The sequence below is a fragment of the Gymnodraco acuticeps genome, unplaced genomic scaffold (assembly GCF_902827175.1).
Source record: "Gymnodraco acuticeps unplaced genomic scaffold, fGymAcu1.1, whole genome shotgun sequence".
Taxonomy (NCBI): domain Eukaryota; kingdom Metazoa; phylum Chordata; class Actinopteri; order Perciformes; family Bathydraconidae; genus Gymnodraco; species Gymnodraco acuticeps.
In genome coordinates this window covers 2,818,873-2,832,975 of record NW_022989899.1, presented here as the reverse complement: position 1 = coordinate 2,832,975, position 14,103 = coordinate 2,818,873, and the positions used below count along the sequence as shown (strand labels likewise).

Sequence of the window (14,103 nt, the reverse complement as noted above, 5' to 3'; positions counted from 1 at the left end):
TACTGTGTATGCTTACACACCTCATTAAAACATGACAGCTACTGCAGTGTGATTAATCATGGTAAAGTGGATACAAGCTTTTAGCATGTCTTTAGATGTTAAAACGAGATCCTGTTAAAGGTAACTGGACTGGTTCTATATTTTAGTGTGTAAACTTTCTGTATCCTGGTATATGTACCTCGTTGGGTCTGTGCAGAAGGATGTTTAAGGGCCATACATCCAAATGGAGCTAATCCGCCTTTTTTGTAGATTACAGTTTACCACTTTGCAAAAAAAATTGAGAAATAACCAGCATCAACCAATCTAAGAAAAATGTGTCATTAAATATTTGATACTTTTATCAAACATTATGCCGAGAAAATACTTTTTTAATAAAAAAAAAAAATAGTATTAAGTTTATATTATAACTATTATATTCTTAAAATCTTGGTAGCTTTTTGCCAAATTGGTCAAATGTCAAATGGCATTAATATATAATGTTAATCCAAAGAGTTGAACATTTTGATTTCAAAGAACAAAGACTGGACCCTGTACATGTATATAACATCGTTTTAGGTAATGTAACCCTCCTCTATTCACTACTTGAAATTTTGAGGTGAAAAGTATATATACAGACCCACAGAGTGTTTACATGCAGCAAATATAAGTCACGCCTTTCATCAAGTTGTGCGGGTTTAGGTGCATGGACCCATTCACCTAAACCTAAGGGTCCAAGCCACAAAAAAAAAAAAACCTTGGATTTCCTGTTTCAAATAAACCCGCAGTGGCCAAAGTCATGTTTACCAGGGTCACACATTACAACATCCAAGAGGCAAATAGCCAATACAAAATTGGTGCCAATTTAGTTTTGGTTATGTGTGTGTTAGTTCCAGAAAAAAACGGAAACCAACAAAAAAATATGTCAGTTTAATATAATATAAACATTTGTGTTTTATACTCTAAACCTCTGTTACAATTCTTCACACATTTTGAATAACAATATTGTAATTTAAAGATTTTTTTGGCATTTTTTTTTTTTTATATGTGGTCAAAATAACATTGAATAATGCACAGAACCCAAGATAATTTTAATTGTTTAAACAACAGTAATTTGTTACTCAGGGTTGGTTTAGAAATCAATATATTTCAATCATAGCTTTTGTTTATGTTATGTGTGTTTAGGTGTATCTTTATCTATATGTATATGTATATGAATCATCAATACTGGCTAATTTGTCTTCTTAACACAGATTTTATTTGATTATGTTCCCTTAGGGTGTTTCTAAATTATGGTTCATAAGACTGGGACAGATGTCAGGTCACAGTCCTGGACCTTTGAACACCAAAATCTAAACACCTGGTCCATGATTCTAAGTTGACGTCTGTGCGGAATATTGACAAATTCCCTGAAGGCGTTCCTAAAATATCGTATTCAAGAGAATGGGACAGACGGACGGAAAACCTGATTACATTAGGCCTCTGGACATCACTGTTGATATCACAGAGACAAAATGAAATACCAAATCTGGCAGTTTTACCTGATGTGGAAGAGACTTTTGATATAGTTCATTGGCCGTGTCAATATCGTGATAAAAATGTTGTATTTTTGACAGTACGAAATTATAAAGTGTCAATGACAATTCAACCAACAAAATCACGGTGAACAGTACCAGTATTATTAAATTATACACTTGACTGACCTGTCCTTCGCCAACACTATGTGTGTCGACGATGGTGACCACCCCTGGGTTGTGGGGGCCGCGGCGGATCACACTGTGAGGTGTGCCCTCCTCATCCGGAGTACCTGCTGGAATGGTGCCTGCCAACTGCGTGACAACTTTACCCACCATTGTCAGGCCTGTCTTTAAAGTCTGAAAGAAAAAAAAGAAAGTACAGAGGCTTAAAAATCTAACACCTAATGTCAAATATTAAATATTCGGAACACATGTTATAAATTGCATTTTGGAGGTCACTTAGTTTGAAAGCTTTGGGTGCAATAAAAAATGAGCTGCCAAGTGAATGTGCAATCCCGTGTGTGTGTGTGTGTGTGTGTGTGTGTGTGTGTGTGTGTGTGTGTGTGTGTGTGTGTGTGTGTGTGTGTGTGTGTGTGTGTGTGTGTGTGTTAGTAAGGCTCCTCTGTGTCCGTTTAAGGCCCAGCCAGGGTGTCTGGCTCAAACACACCTCTGTGGCTCGATTGAGGGAAATGGATAGTGCTGCTTAAGTGGAGTCTATCTCACCTACTACACTGTCTTGTCTAATGGAGTCCAATGTGTGTGACCGTGTGTATGTGTGTGTGTAAGCGCCAAAGGGGCCCCGGAGAGCCTAATCAGGCATTCAGACCAGGCGGCCCTGTCAATACAGCTTGGCGCCTTGCTTTTGTTGGGTCTGAGGATCACCCACTGTCTGTCTTTGCCACTTGGCCTGGCAATTTCTGTGTGTGTGCGTGCGTGCGTGTAAAATGCAAGAGGAGCCATCAATTATTAAGTGAGACGTTTGGCTCCTAATTGATCAACACTAATGTGTTTTCTAATCACTGCAGTTGAGGAGTTCTTAGTGGTAGTCCAAACAGGGGCTATTGATCTTCCAGTGGAGGGGGGGGAAGGGTCTGGAGGCATTTCTTATTTGATGGCTGACAAAAACACATGAACAATCACACACACACAAACACACAGCTACGGCCTGAAGTCGCCATCTAAACAAATTACAATCCAATTTATGTGAAAGGTCTTTCTCTCTGATACACCCAGGAGAGCCAGGCAACAGCATTGATGTGATACACAAATTAAAGAGAGCAAATTTAGAACAAGCAGTCCAACTGGCCGCACTCTCAATTGTATCTTTCTTATAAACAAAAGCCATTACTCTTTAATGCTACCCACCCCCCGTGTTTTCCTGTCTCTGGACGTCAGCACTAAGAGCCAGCATGTCGCGCCACAAGCCAGAAGGAGATACCTTGTCATCCTTATTGAGATATATGGTCCTAAATGAGGAGAGGGTGGGCAAGCAGACTTACTGTCTGAATATAAATACCCCCCAACCATTGTCTACCGCTAACAATTAGACTAACCTGTTAGCAACACAGTGGTCTTCTTTATTACATTATTATATCACGGTATTCAGCTGACGTCTTTATCCAAGCAACTTACATAGACTTTAATACATTGCGCCACATTTTCACTGCATGACATGCTCTTTTGGTAGCAGTTCCAAGCTGATATTAGAAGATGAAGTTGACTAACTGAAGACCACTGATTGGCTAGAGAGAATCAACATCAGCATAACATATCTTGCTCAAACCCACCATGTTTCAATAGCCAAGCTACTGTCAATAGCCATAGCCGACTATTCACTAACCACACACTTTTGAAAATGTCAATCTGTAAAACTAAGTCGTACGCTTAGCCATACAATTAACAAAGTTCAGACTGTTCCCAGATTGGTTGCCAATATTCAGCCAATGTAGCGTTGAAAATGCTATAACCAAAGTTATACCCAGGCGTCACTAGGGCCATTAGCTGAGAATCACGCCTATATCCATTGTGGAAAATGAAACTGAGAACAGGGCTCGGTACTAAAAGTGAGTTGATTCGAGCCGAAACCATGCAATGGGAATGCGGCATAAGAGTCACTCCCGTGTTGAGATGAGTGAAACAAGACCATTGGAGGGAAACAGATTCCACTGGGAAACACAGATAGGCAGGTTGATGAAGTGTCTCATAAGCTCGGCACTAGTCAGCCAGACGGGCCAGGTGGATCCAATCTCAGCACATTTACAGATGGCGTGGGCGGAGCTAGAAATACTGTATTATGTGCTGTTTTATCTGCGCAAAGGCTTTTAAGACAGACCAAAGGACCTGTAGACAGATTATAGCCAAAGTCTGAACATATACACTTATTTTCAAACTTTTAAGATTAAAGCAAACCAGTTAGAAGACAGTTGTTCTGACTTTCTTAAGGATACATTTCAATGAAGATGGATTAGCAGTAAAAAAAACATTGTAGGTTTCTTTCAGTGTCGAATTGTAGTATAACAAGTGTGTGTCAGACTGTTTTGCTTCCAACTCCATGTTTGTCCTGAAATTGCATACGATATCCAGGGAAAATGCCAACATTTTGAATGCAAATGGCGATGACAAGGGTTAGGAACATGTTGCGGTTGCTTCAGTTTTTTTTATTTCCATATGCAGAACAATTATATTGAAGCATGCGTTGGCAGTGAAATCCTTGTTCTCAGGTTTTCAACAATAATGCTCTTTCAAAAATGATCAAAAAACGTAGTAAAATGAGAATCTAGTAGATCAAATGTAGGGAATGGCAAAAATGAGAGAAAAATAAATCAAGTTCATATCTTTTAAGAAAGATGGGAACAATTAGTGATATATAAAAGACAAAACGTTATTAATGACCGTTAATTAAATCCGTTATTTGTAAGGTATAACATTAAATATATTTTTAATCAGTTTTCTTTTTTTTCTGTTTCTGTCTTTTATTCTCTTTTTCTGATTCATGGATTGTTAATTAGTTATTTCACGTATTTTAGTTTTTACTGTATCTCATTGTGTTATGTATAAACTGTTACCAAATACTAAAATGCTAATTAAAAAAAAAGAAAATCCAAGATATAAACATGAAACTGCCCCGAAGTTAAAATATTAGAATACATTTTAAAATATGTAATTTAATTAGAATACATGAATTTAATAAGATTCCATTACAAAATAATAAAAAATATTTTATTTATTTTTTAAGACTTGTTGTAGGTATTGTTACTCACTTTAGCAGCATTGATAACTGTAGCTGTATAGGACTGTGCATTGTCACCGCACGCTCCTCCACGGGACTGGTGACACCGGATCAACTGCAAAAGAATCGAACAATTTACAGACTAATACAAGATAAATAGAATAAATCTACCAAAAATGTAAGAAAATAAAAAATGTGGGGAAATTAACTCAGGAAATTGGGTTTGCTTTAAAAGAAACATTACCCAACCAAAAAACCCAATCTGAACTGATTTAATTTAATATCACTGAAGTGGCTCCATACCAGTATTACTCTGACTGCTCCAAAAACTGGATTTGTCATTTCTGGAAATCCTTAGGCAGTCACACAAACGGTGGCCCCTGCTGTCAATTACTTGAGTGGGCCAGCACCAAAACACTATTATGCATTCTCTGTATTACAGACTGTGCACTAAGGCATTCTAGTTTTTGTAAGTACTTAACAATCCCATTACGCGGAAGAGATCAGGACTCCTTTGCATCTGTTGATTTTCAAAATGTTATCATCTCTCATGGACTCTTTTTGGAATGAGTTGTTTATCCACACAGATTAGAGGCAGATAAAATGCATTTTTTGGATTGTAAATATGTCGCATTTCTGATAAGGCACTTCCACAGTGCATGTGTGTGTGTGTGTGTGTGTGCGTGTGTGTGTGTGTGTGTGTGTGTGCGTGTGTGTGTGTGTGTGTGTGTGTGTGTATGTGTGTGTATGTGTGTGTGTGTGTGTGTGTGTGGTATGTGTGTGTATGTGTGTGTGTGTGTGTGTGTGTGTGTGTATGTGTGTGTGTGTGTGTGTGTGTGTGTGTGTGTGTGTGTGTGTGTGTGTGTGTTTAGATTACCTTATTCTCAGCATAGGCTAGCCAGCGGCTTCCCAAAGCTATTGGATTTATGCTGGGGCCTGGACAGGGGTAGCAGCCTGAAAAGACACAAAGATTGGCATTGTCGTACTACAAGGGGAACCAATGCATAATACATCATACAGAATTACATTTTAGTAAATAAACGCATGACGTTTGGAAGAACACATTAATGTTGTGTGTGTGTGCGTATGCGTGTGTGAGTGTGTGTGTGTGTATGAAAGTGGAGGGGTGACGTGTCAGTGGTCGAGTGTGTTTGAACAGCATGACCTAATGGAGACTGTGGTACCCAATAAATTGAGGATGGCTCCTCTGCTAAAAGACTAACACAATAATCCCTGTGGACACACACACACACACACAGATAACCCGTGTGTGTGTATGTGTGTGTGTGTGTGTGTGTGTGTGTGTGTGTGTGTGTGTGTGTGTGTGTGTGTGTGTGTGTGTGTGTGTGTGCCAACATAAATATAAATAGCAACAAATAATCCTAACATTTCAATGTAGTGGACGTTATAACAACTTTATATTTCTTTCTTGTTTTTTTTACCACTCAATACATTTTGAAAAAACGCAATAGTGTGGATTGCTGAGCTCAAACTATCAAGATATCTATCACTTCTGCTGCATTATAGAATCAACCAAAAGAAGGCAAACATCTGCTTCTTAATAACTGAAAACATTATCGGTTAAAATAAAATATCTTATTTCAATGCAAGCAGATACAAACAGGGCCAAAAATGTTGATTGCTCCCACTGTGACGAAAACACACAGACATGAATATCTAATGTAAGTGCGTGGAGGTGTGGGGAAAATGGTTTGCTGGTAATTACTGTGCTCTGGGAGCAGATGAGGTAGAGTCAGCAATTTAGCGCGCTGTGTTGGGAAAGGGTTCGGTTGGGGAAAAGTGTGTTGAGGTTAGCCACAAGGACTGCTGCTAAAGCCAAAGAAGCCTTTTGTGCGTCTCCAAGGCCGAGGGGAGCACAGGCGGTGAGATAACGTGTTTCACATCCTGGAAGGAGAGCAGGGGGGTAAGCGGGAAGAAGAAACAGACATGATGGGTGGACTCAAAAGAAAAAGAAAGGGACAGCTCACACACACCACAGGATAAGCCTTGTGTGCTCGGAACAACAGGACTTGTCCACCATCAAATCCCTGGAGAAAAAACAGACAGGAATGGCTGATCAAAGTACCTTTTGTGTACTGCTTTTACGGGTCAAACAGACCAAACAACGTTATGGAGAGGAGGCCCCTGCATTCAGAAGCGATTAATAACTATTGAGCATGTTTGGTTTCCTGTGGCTCAGACACTGATAAGGAAGGCAGGCAGACAAAGAGGAGACACATTAAAGGCAGCCAGTAAGGTCAGTTTACTACAGTCAATGACTTAAGTGGACGGCAATGGCCTTGTAATACAGTCTGGCCTTTCCTTCGCAGCCTCCTCGAGCGGACATGGCAGGGACAGCCAGGAAGATGCAAGAGCTGTGTTGTAAGCTGTTTCGAGTTTCAATGGAGGACCTCACATCTTGTTTTGATAAAAGCAGTTGAGTCACCAGGCAAAGCTTAAAAGAACCACACTGCAGTGGGCTGGTTACATTATAAGCAAGTTCAAGGCAAATCACAGATCATGTTGAGTAATGCTGGTATTGATTGGCGTCGTTTGCTTTTCGCTACTTTATACAGTACAGGACACTGGGGTGCAATGTGGACCAACATTCGACAAACATACATTTCTATTGGCACTACAAAAATATTTTACATGTGATGACATTGTGATGGTTCATGGGTATATAATTCACCATTGGGGTGTGGGTGAACATCCGCAGACACAAAAACGTTCCTCAAAAACGAAATTACTTTTTTAAAATGATGCTTCTAAACTTTGGTTAGCAAAGAACACTTCTATATAGTTGGATATAAAAACACTTGAAGTTAAAAAGAATGTCTTACTTGTTACAAAGAACTTCTTCGTGAAGGTGCAGCTGTCAAAGGCAGCAATCTTCTCTTGTAGGCTCACAACAAGAATACTTAAAATAGAAGAAAATATTCAATTAGTACAAAGAAAAAAACAAGCTGATTTCAAATGTCAGGGTATTGATTTAACAATCAGACGTACTGTTTGTTGCAGTTGAGATCATAGATGGGCGTCTTGAACTGAATTGATTTGACCATTTCCCCCGTCCGTAGAGAATACAGGTCAACGCAACAGTAGGGAGGGCTTGTCCTGAAAAACAAAAAAAAATGCTTAAGTCGGTCTCGGAATAATTGACTTCGTCCCGTTAATAAATGGATACAAGGCAGGATAAATACACTAGTGATGAAAGATAACCGGCACACAATGACCCTAATTTTCTTTTCATCGAACCATACACTTCCAAACAAAAATTACATATGTGACTATCTTTCTATCAAGAATACATTTCTACCATATCTGGCGACACATCAGATTAAAATAGAACTCCCATCACTGCAAGCTTGACTTGTATTTTTATATAAATGTCTGTCTGTTTTTATATAGGGTTGTATATGCTCAGATCAGAGCCTTGTAGTTAAAGGGGAAAAAAATCACCTATTTTCGATTATCTGGAAATTGAAATTTGAATTGTTGTTTGCATAGAACAGGAGTGGCCAACCCGCGGCTCTTTGCCGAGTCTCATGCGGCTCCTCAGTTCATATCGAATTGTAATTGTGTTTTTTGCGCATATGTATCCCAGTCCACAAAGGGTTAACAACACACAAGTTCCAGCCCAATCGTTACACAGAGTTTTCAACAAAGAAGTGCTTTAGCCAATCAGAATGCAGATCCTGCAGTACTGGAGGCGGGCTTTACTGCACTCGCGATGTGACAGTGAAGGGAGAGATCTGCTTCCGATCGGCAGAAATATAACTCAGATAAAACCGTAATAACTCAATATGATGTTGTCAAATCAAAATGGTAACAATTTGCAGATGTATATGTGTATGTGAGAAGGCCTGCTCCCGGAAAGCTGGCAGCTGACACAGAAGAGAGAAAGTGCATCTCTGTCAGCAGAGCTTCTGTAAGTCAGAGGGTTAGGTACAAGTTGAGATGTCATGTGAGGAGAATTAACTAAAACACACTTCATTTATTTGTAAATGACGGTCATGAATGTGTGCGTGAGATACAGACAGAATAAAGGCCAGGCATATTTTTTATTAAATGATGTGCCCTTTCATGCATTTGAGCCCCTTCCACATCCTCTGCACATTTCAAGAAGCAACAGGCATAGTAAGATAACTACTTTTTTCAAATGTTTTTAACTGAGAGTTTGTGTGAGACACAATATTAATGGTTGACAATAACTGGCCTCTGGTCTTAATACTGGTAGGAGAGGTTTAAGTCCATTTCTGTCAATATCATGGACTGTGACATTTTTAGGAAATCTGGCTGAGCGGAGGTATGTGTTTCTGTATGTGAGAGGGTGTGTTTTTGTGTGTGTGTGTGTGTGTGTGTGTGTGTGTGTGTGTGTGTGTGTCAATTATTGTTCATTTTTAGATTGTAATTGTGTATGTGTGAGAGATAGAGAGGGGCACACAGAAAGGCTGAGAGCAAAAGAGAGAAGGAGAGAGAGAGGTCGGGGACATACACCCAGCATGTGTGCCTGTGTGTATGATGTGGCTCTTTGCAGTAACACAATAAAATGATTGGCTCTTTACCTCTGATTGGTTGGCCACCCCTGGCATAGAATACTACTATATTGTTAGATACAAAGGCAATACTGTGTAATCTCTGGGACAACAATAATTGTATTGTGTAAATAAGAGAATGTTGATCTCCAAATGAAATTAAAAAACAATCAAAATGTATTGTTAAAATATGATTTAAAGCCTTTCCTCTTTATGGTGAGACAGAGATCTGCCTCTACCATTCAAAAATGTCAACACCTTCAAACAATGGTTAAAACCAAAGGAAAAAAGTGGTGTGAAAGGGCAGTTTGAGTATAACAGAGCTGCTTTTGCATTCTACTTTAAAGGTCCCCTATTATACTGTTTTTCATCAATATATTATAGGTCTCAGATATACACAAAACACGTCTCTGAAGTGTTTGGCTCGAAATACCCAACAGATCATTGCAGCATCCCATAATCCCCTCTGTTTCAGCCCTGTTTCCAAAGTGCTGATTCTCTGTCTGTTACTTTAGATGAAAATAAGGAGCCCCTCCCCACGCCCCTCTGAGAGACATTTGGTTACAAAGAACACAATGGTGCTCTAGGAGGAGATTCAGGTGATAAGGGGGGGGGGGGGGGGGGTTACCTTGGTTGCTGATTGGCTAATGATTACACAAGACAACACATCGTTATGACATCATAAAGTGGCCAAAATCTGATCAGCTCATTTTCAGACAGGTTTTTATAGAAATGGATCAGGACAAAAAGAGAGCAATTTGTTTTTCCCTGAAACGTTCAGAATCTCTTTACACAGAGGGGGGGGGACATGTTTGTGTAAAAAAGACATGAAAAAGTGGATTTTGCATAATAGGTTACCTTTAAAAAGTCATGAGATAGTGTTATATTAACAAAAATGTTTGCAACAGGATTGGCCAGGTAGAAGAAGTGTGAAAGTAAATTCTATTAAAACGGCGCTCTTAAGCTCACTTTAATCATTTTTTACACAACCAATTGTGTCGCTTTTTGTGTAAAACCAAGTTCAAGACAATGAAAGCCTCCAAAGTAGATCTATACGGACCAATAAAACACTTTTTCTCATGTCTTACAACTCATTATGACAGCAGCTTCTTCATTTGTCCACCAGATGCCTAAAGTGCAACACCCCCAACCCACAGCACCAATGCAATAGTCGTATTGAATAGTTATGTTTGACATAATGCCTTTGTCAGACGGAAGTGTTCCAATGGGAAAAGCTCTGAATAATGAACCTTTAGCTAAAATAGAAATGTTTTAAGAATAGCTCCATCATAAATGTGTCTTGCAAAAAGCTAACATTTTCCTAACATTCACAAACAGTATTTTTGCAGCCTTTAACTCTGAAGACCCCCTAGGGGCCACGGGACCCCTGTTGAGGACCCATGTGATAGATTAACCAGCCTTTCCAAAGTTTGTTTCCTCTTCCTTCCACCCCTAAATTCTTCCAAACGTTTCCATGATGTTTCTACGTGGTCTGTAATTGATCATCCAATGTCTTCCAGTCTTTTTTTAATGAGAGTTTAGTAATTTACTAAAGCTCCATATTAACAAAATGCTCTTTTTCATGGCTTTTAAACATAAATATGAGTCCCCGGAGTATCAGAAAAGGGGGAAGCAGATTTGTCTCCCCTTCTGACCTGAACAAATTATTTGTATGTCATATTCAGGTTCCAGATATCAGTAGAAACACCTCCAGCTACTTGATGATGCCCCTGAGAGAAGCTGCTGGATCACTCCTGTCCATCATGTTGTTCCTCACCATCATACACATCTCAAGCAAAGTACGCCTCTTGTTCTGTTGTTGGCATCGACTTTACCAACAGAAATCATATTGGACAGCAGCATAACTGAGTGAGCCCTCAAAATGCTAGGAATGTGAATATGTGTGTGCGTGCGTGCGTGCGTGCGTCCCTTTATTTCTTCGAATGTTAACTGGATAATATAAAATAGGTTCCACAGAAAAAAGTTTTGATTAATTTTTCGTCCTCATGCTTAACGTCTCGGTCAACATTGCAAAGGTCCCCGAGCTGCGAGCACAGCTACCATTATCAATCAGGAGTACAGACATTAAGATTAATACAAACATTTCAGCCGACGATAATTTACTTTCAGGAGGCTGTATCATCGATTTCAGCATTATCAGTGTCCGATCAATCTAATTCTAAGCTCTATCCCGAAAAATGGGCCTCTGGAATTGATTCAAAGCGACCATGATAACGCACTATTATAGAATCAAAATGGCACAGGGTTCAATTGTTTTGCTTTTGCAGTATTTTAAAAAATGACCCAGTTCTAATGGAGGCAATACAAGGTCAGATGTAATAAGATTTCCTGATGCCGGAGACGTTGGGGCGTAGGTTGAAAGCAAGGCTAAATCACAATTATCATTATGGATCATGGAGGGATGTCAGTCCTTGCACATGTTAAGGTGACGCCGAGCACCATTTCCCAGCTCAGTAACAGCCCTATTATGATGGCCCTATTAGATCAATGTGTCAATTACTATTGTTCAAATTGGCCCTTGGATCTGAAAGGATACAAAATTAGGGAGTTGGTGGAAAGGAGGCTTGGCTCATTTACTTCCTCTGATAGGACAAGCAGCTACTCTAGAAATTAAGGAAGTAATGGATTGTCCCCGCCAGATACACAAAAAGCTAAAATGATAGAAGGACATTGTCCCAGAGGAAAAAAAAAAGATTCTTCTATTAGGTTCAGCTGTTCTTTTGTTAAATGGACAGAAGACATAGCAATGTCCTCATAATGATAGTGTTTAATACTCCTATTAGAATGTTTGAAATACTGTGTAACAATTTGAACACTTAACACTTTGAGGGGTATTGGCTTTGACTCATTAGTCATTAGCAATTATCAGTGGTACCTAAACCTAGAAGGGATCCCTTAAGGACCTGCTGAGGACACGCCAAGGGAGGTAGAGTCTATAGATTGCTCCATCTGTCCATGCATAGGACCTATACACATTACGTCTGAATACACAAATGCACAAACACATGGTTTTAAGACACCTCAGCAGGGCCCACTATTTGAACTGGCACTTCACTAGGGAACAAGTCCACACCGTACTTTCTGTCCGATTGGTACTTGAACCGGCGGCAACCCTTCAATTCCCAAGTTAAGTCCCCACAGACTGAGCTCCTTTTTTTTATCCAAACCACCTAAACAAGAAAATTAACATTTTGTATGCCTAGAAACAGAAAGAAAAACTGGGTATGTTTTGAGGAACAGGATCAGCTGATAGATTGCGGAGGCGATGTTGACAGCAAAAACACAGTTGTGCCTATTCTTTTTTTAAAGAGCAACAGCCGATGATGTAACATAACTTCATCACTCAGTGACAGACTTTTACATTCATATGGCTGGCCCCCACTCGTCTGCCCTCCAGGGGAAATGAGCGAGTAGGACCAAGGTTGCATGCAATGGTGAGTGTGGGCAATACAGAAACCGCCATTGCTTTACAGGAGAAATTGGTTATGAGAAACAACATCAAACTATATCAACTTAGTATATAGTATAATATATAATATATCGATATTGGCTACTACAAAAATACACAATACTGCCTATCCCTATATTTGATCACTTGCAACTCTAGTATTGGGTATGTCTTTTGTATCTGTTTTTCTGTCAAACAATGATTACCATTTTCACCACCATTTCAGCATCATTCTTCTGAGCAAGTAAAACAGTTTTTTTTTTAAATGTATCTTCGGGAGACCATGAAGATTAATACTTCATTTAAGCCAATCCATCCAACAGATAATAAGTGATTTTGTCCCAAAAATATAAATATCGATTAGACATGGATTAGATACGTTTGTGCATAAAATATGCGGCAATCTAATGTTTGTTGAGATATTCAGTATGAACAAAAGTGGTGGACTGACCAACGGATATGCCATAGAATGTAGTATGGCGTCAAAAAGGGCTCTGAATTAGAATTTTTCACATTTTAAATTCCTCAGTATAAAGCTACCAGAAGGAACAACTGCTGAAGCCATTTACATTTGGATTGGCCTTACAGTAAACCCGGTCTTTTGGCCCTGTACCAGATTTGGACAAACTCCAAACAACACAAAGTTTAATGTGAGTTTTACAACCATGTGTACTTCTTAATTTTAGATATGCAGCTGTTTAAAATGTCCATTAAGGACCATTACGGAGGGCAAATGTCTTATTATTATGCCATTATCATGAATCTAGTCTGTGTATTTCTTCCTAGATACAACATGTTGACATCTGTTATTTTAATTTCCACATCCATGCTGTACTTATTCCGTAGAGTACTTTCCCTCTGGAGAACCTGCAAACATCATTTTATGAATGTGAACTTAACCAAGGGATCAAAACCACAATATTTCATGTGGCTGAGGAAAGGGGATGGAAGCCTGAGGAGGAACTAAAAAGCAAGCAAATAAATTCATTTACAAGTTATGGACGTCATCACATTTCCGAATGCAAAGTTTTACAATCTTCCCTAATATGAATGACAATTACACGCTGTGAAAATGCTAAACAAATACAAGTTGGTTTGGAAGATATACGCTAGCTCTGGACACTGCTGAGGAATGGTATTTCAACTTAGATTCAACTGATGGGAGCTTTTAAATACTCAAGCCAGACATTTAAGACTACTCAAGTTTACATTTTATAGGCCTGCGGTTCTTCTTCTCAGTTCTCCCTAGAATCGTATTCATGGCAGAAATAAAAAACACTGTATTAACAAATGAAGCCTGCAGTGCCATCAAACTTTGTAGAATCTGAACCCGTTCTTTTAATTCTTTAAATGTTCTATTTTATACCATTAACT

General features: G+C 39.1%; 1 protein-coding gene across 8 annotated transcripts in view; it reads right to left on the bottom strand.

The window, feature by feature from the left end:
- Positions 1 to 14,103, bottom strand: part of bcas3 (BCAS3 microtubule associated cell migration factor) — a 327,795-nt gene that overhangs the window by 289,514 nt on the left and 24,178 nt on the right. For all 8 annotated transcript variants that reach the window (XM_034205807.1, XM_034205814.1, XM_034205822.1 and 5 more), the window contains exons 8-12: positions 7,732 to 7,839; positions 7,566 to 7,642; positions 5,600 to 5,676; positions 4,754 to 4,837; positions 1,680 to 1,850 (exon numbers count right to left, since the gene is read on the bottom strand). In XM_034205807.1, the coding sequence (XP_034061698.1) occupies positions 1,680 to 1,850; positions 4,754 to 4,837; positions 5,600 to 5,676; positions 7,566 to 7,642; positions 7,732 to 7,839 (517 nt within the window). The remainder of the gene's footprint in view (positions 1 to 1,679; positions 1,851 to 4,753; positions 4,838 to 5,599; positions 5,677 to 7,565; positions 7,643 to 7,731; positions 7,840 to 14,103) is intronic.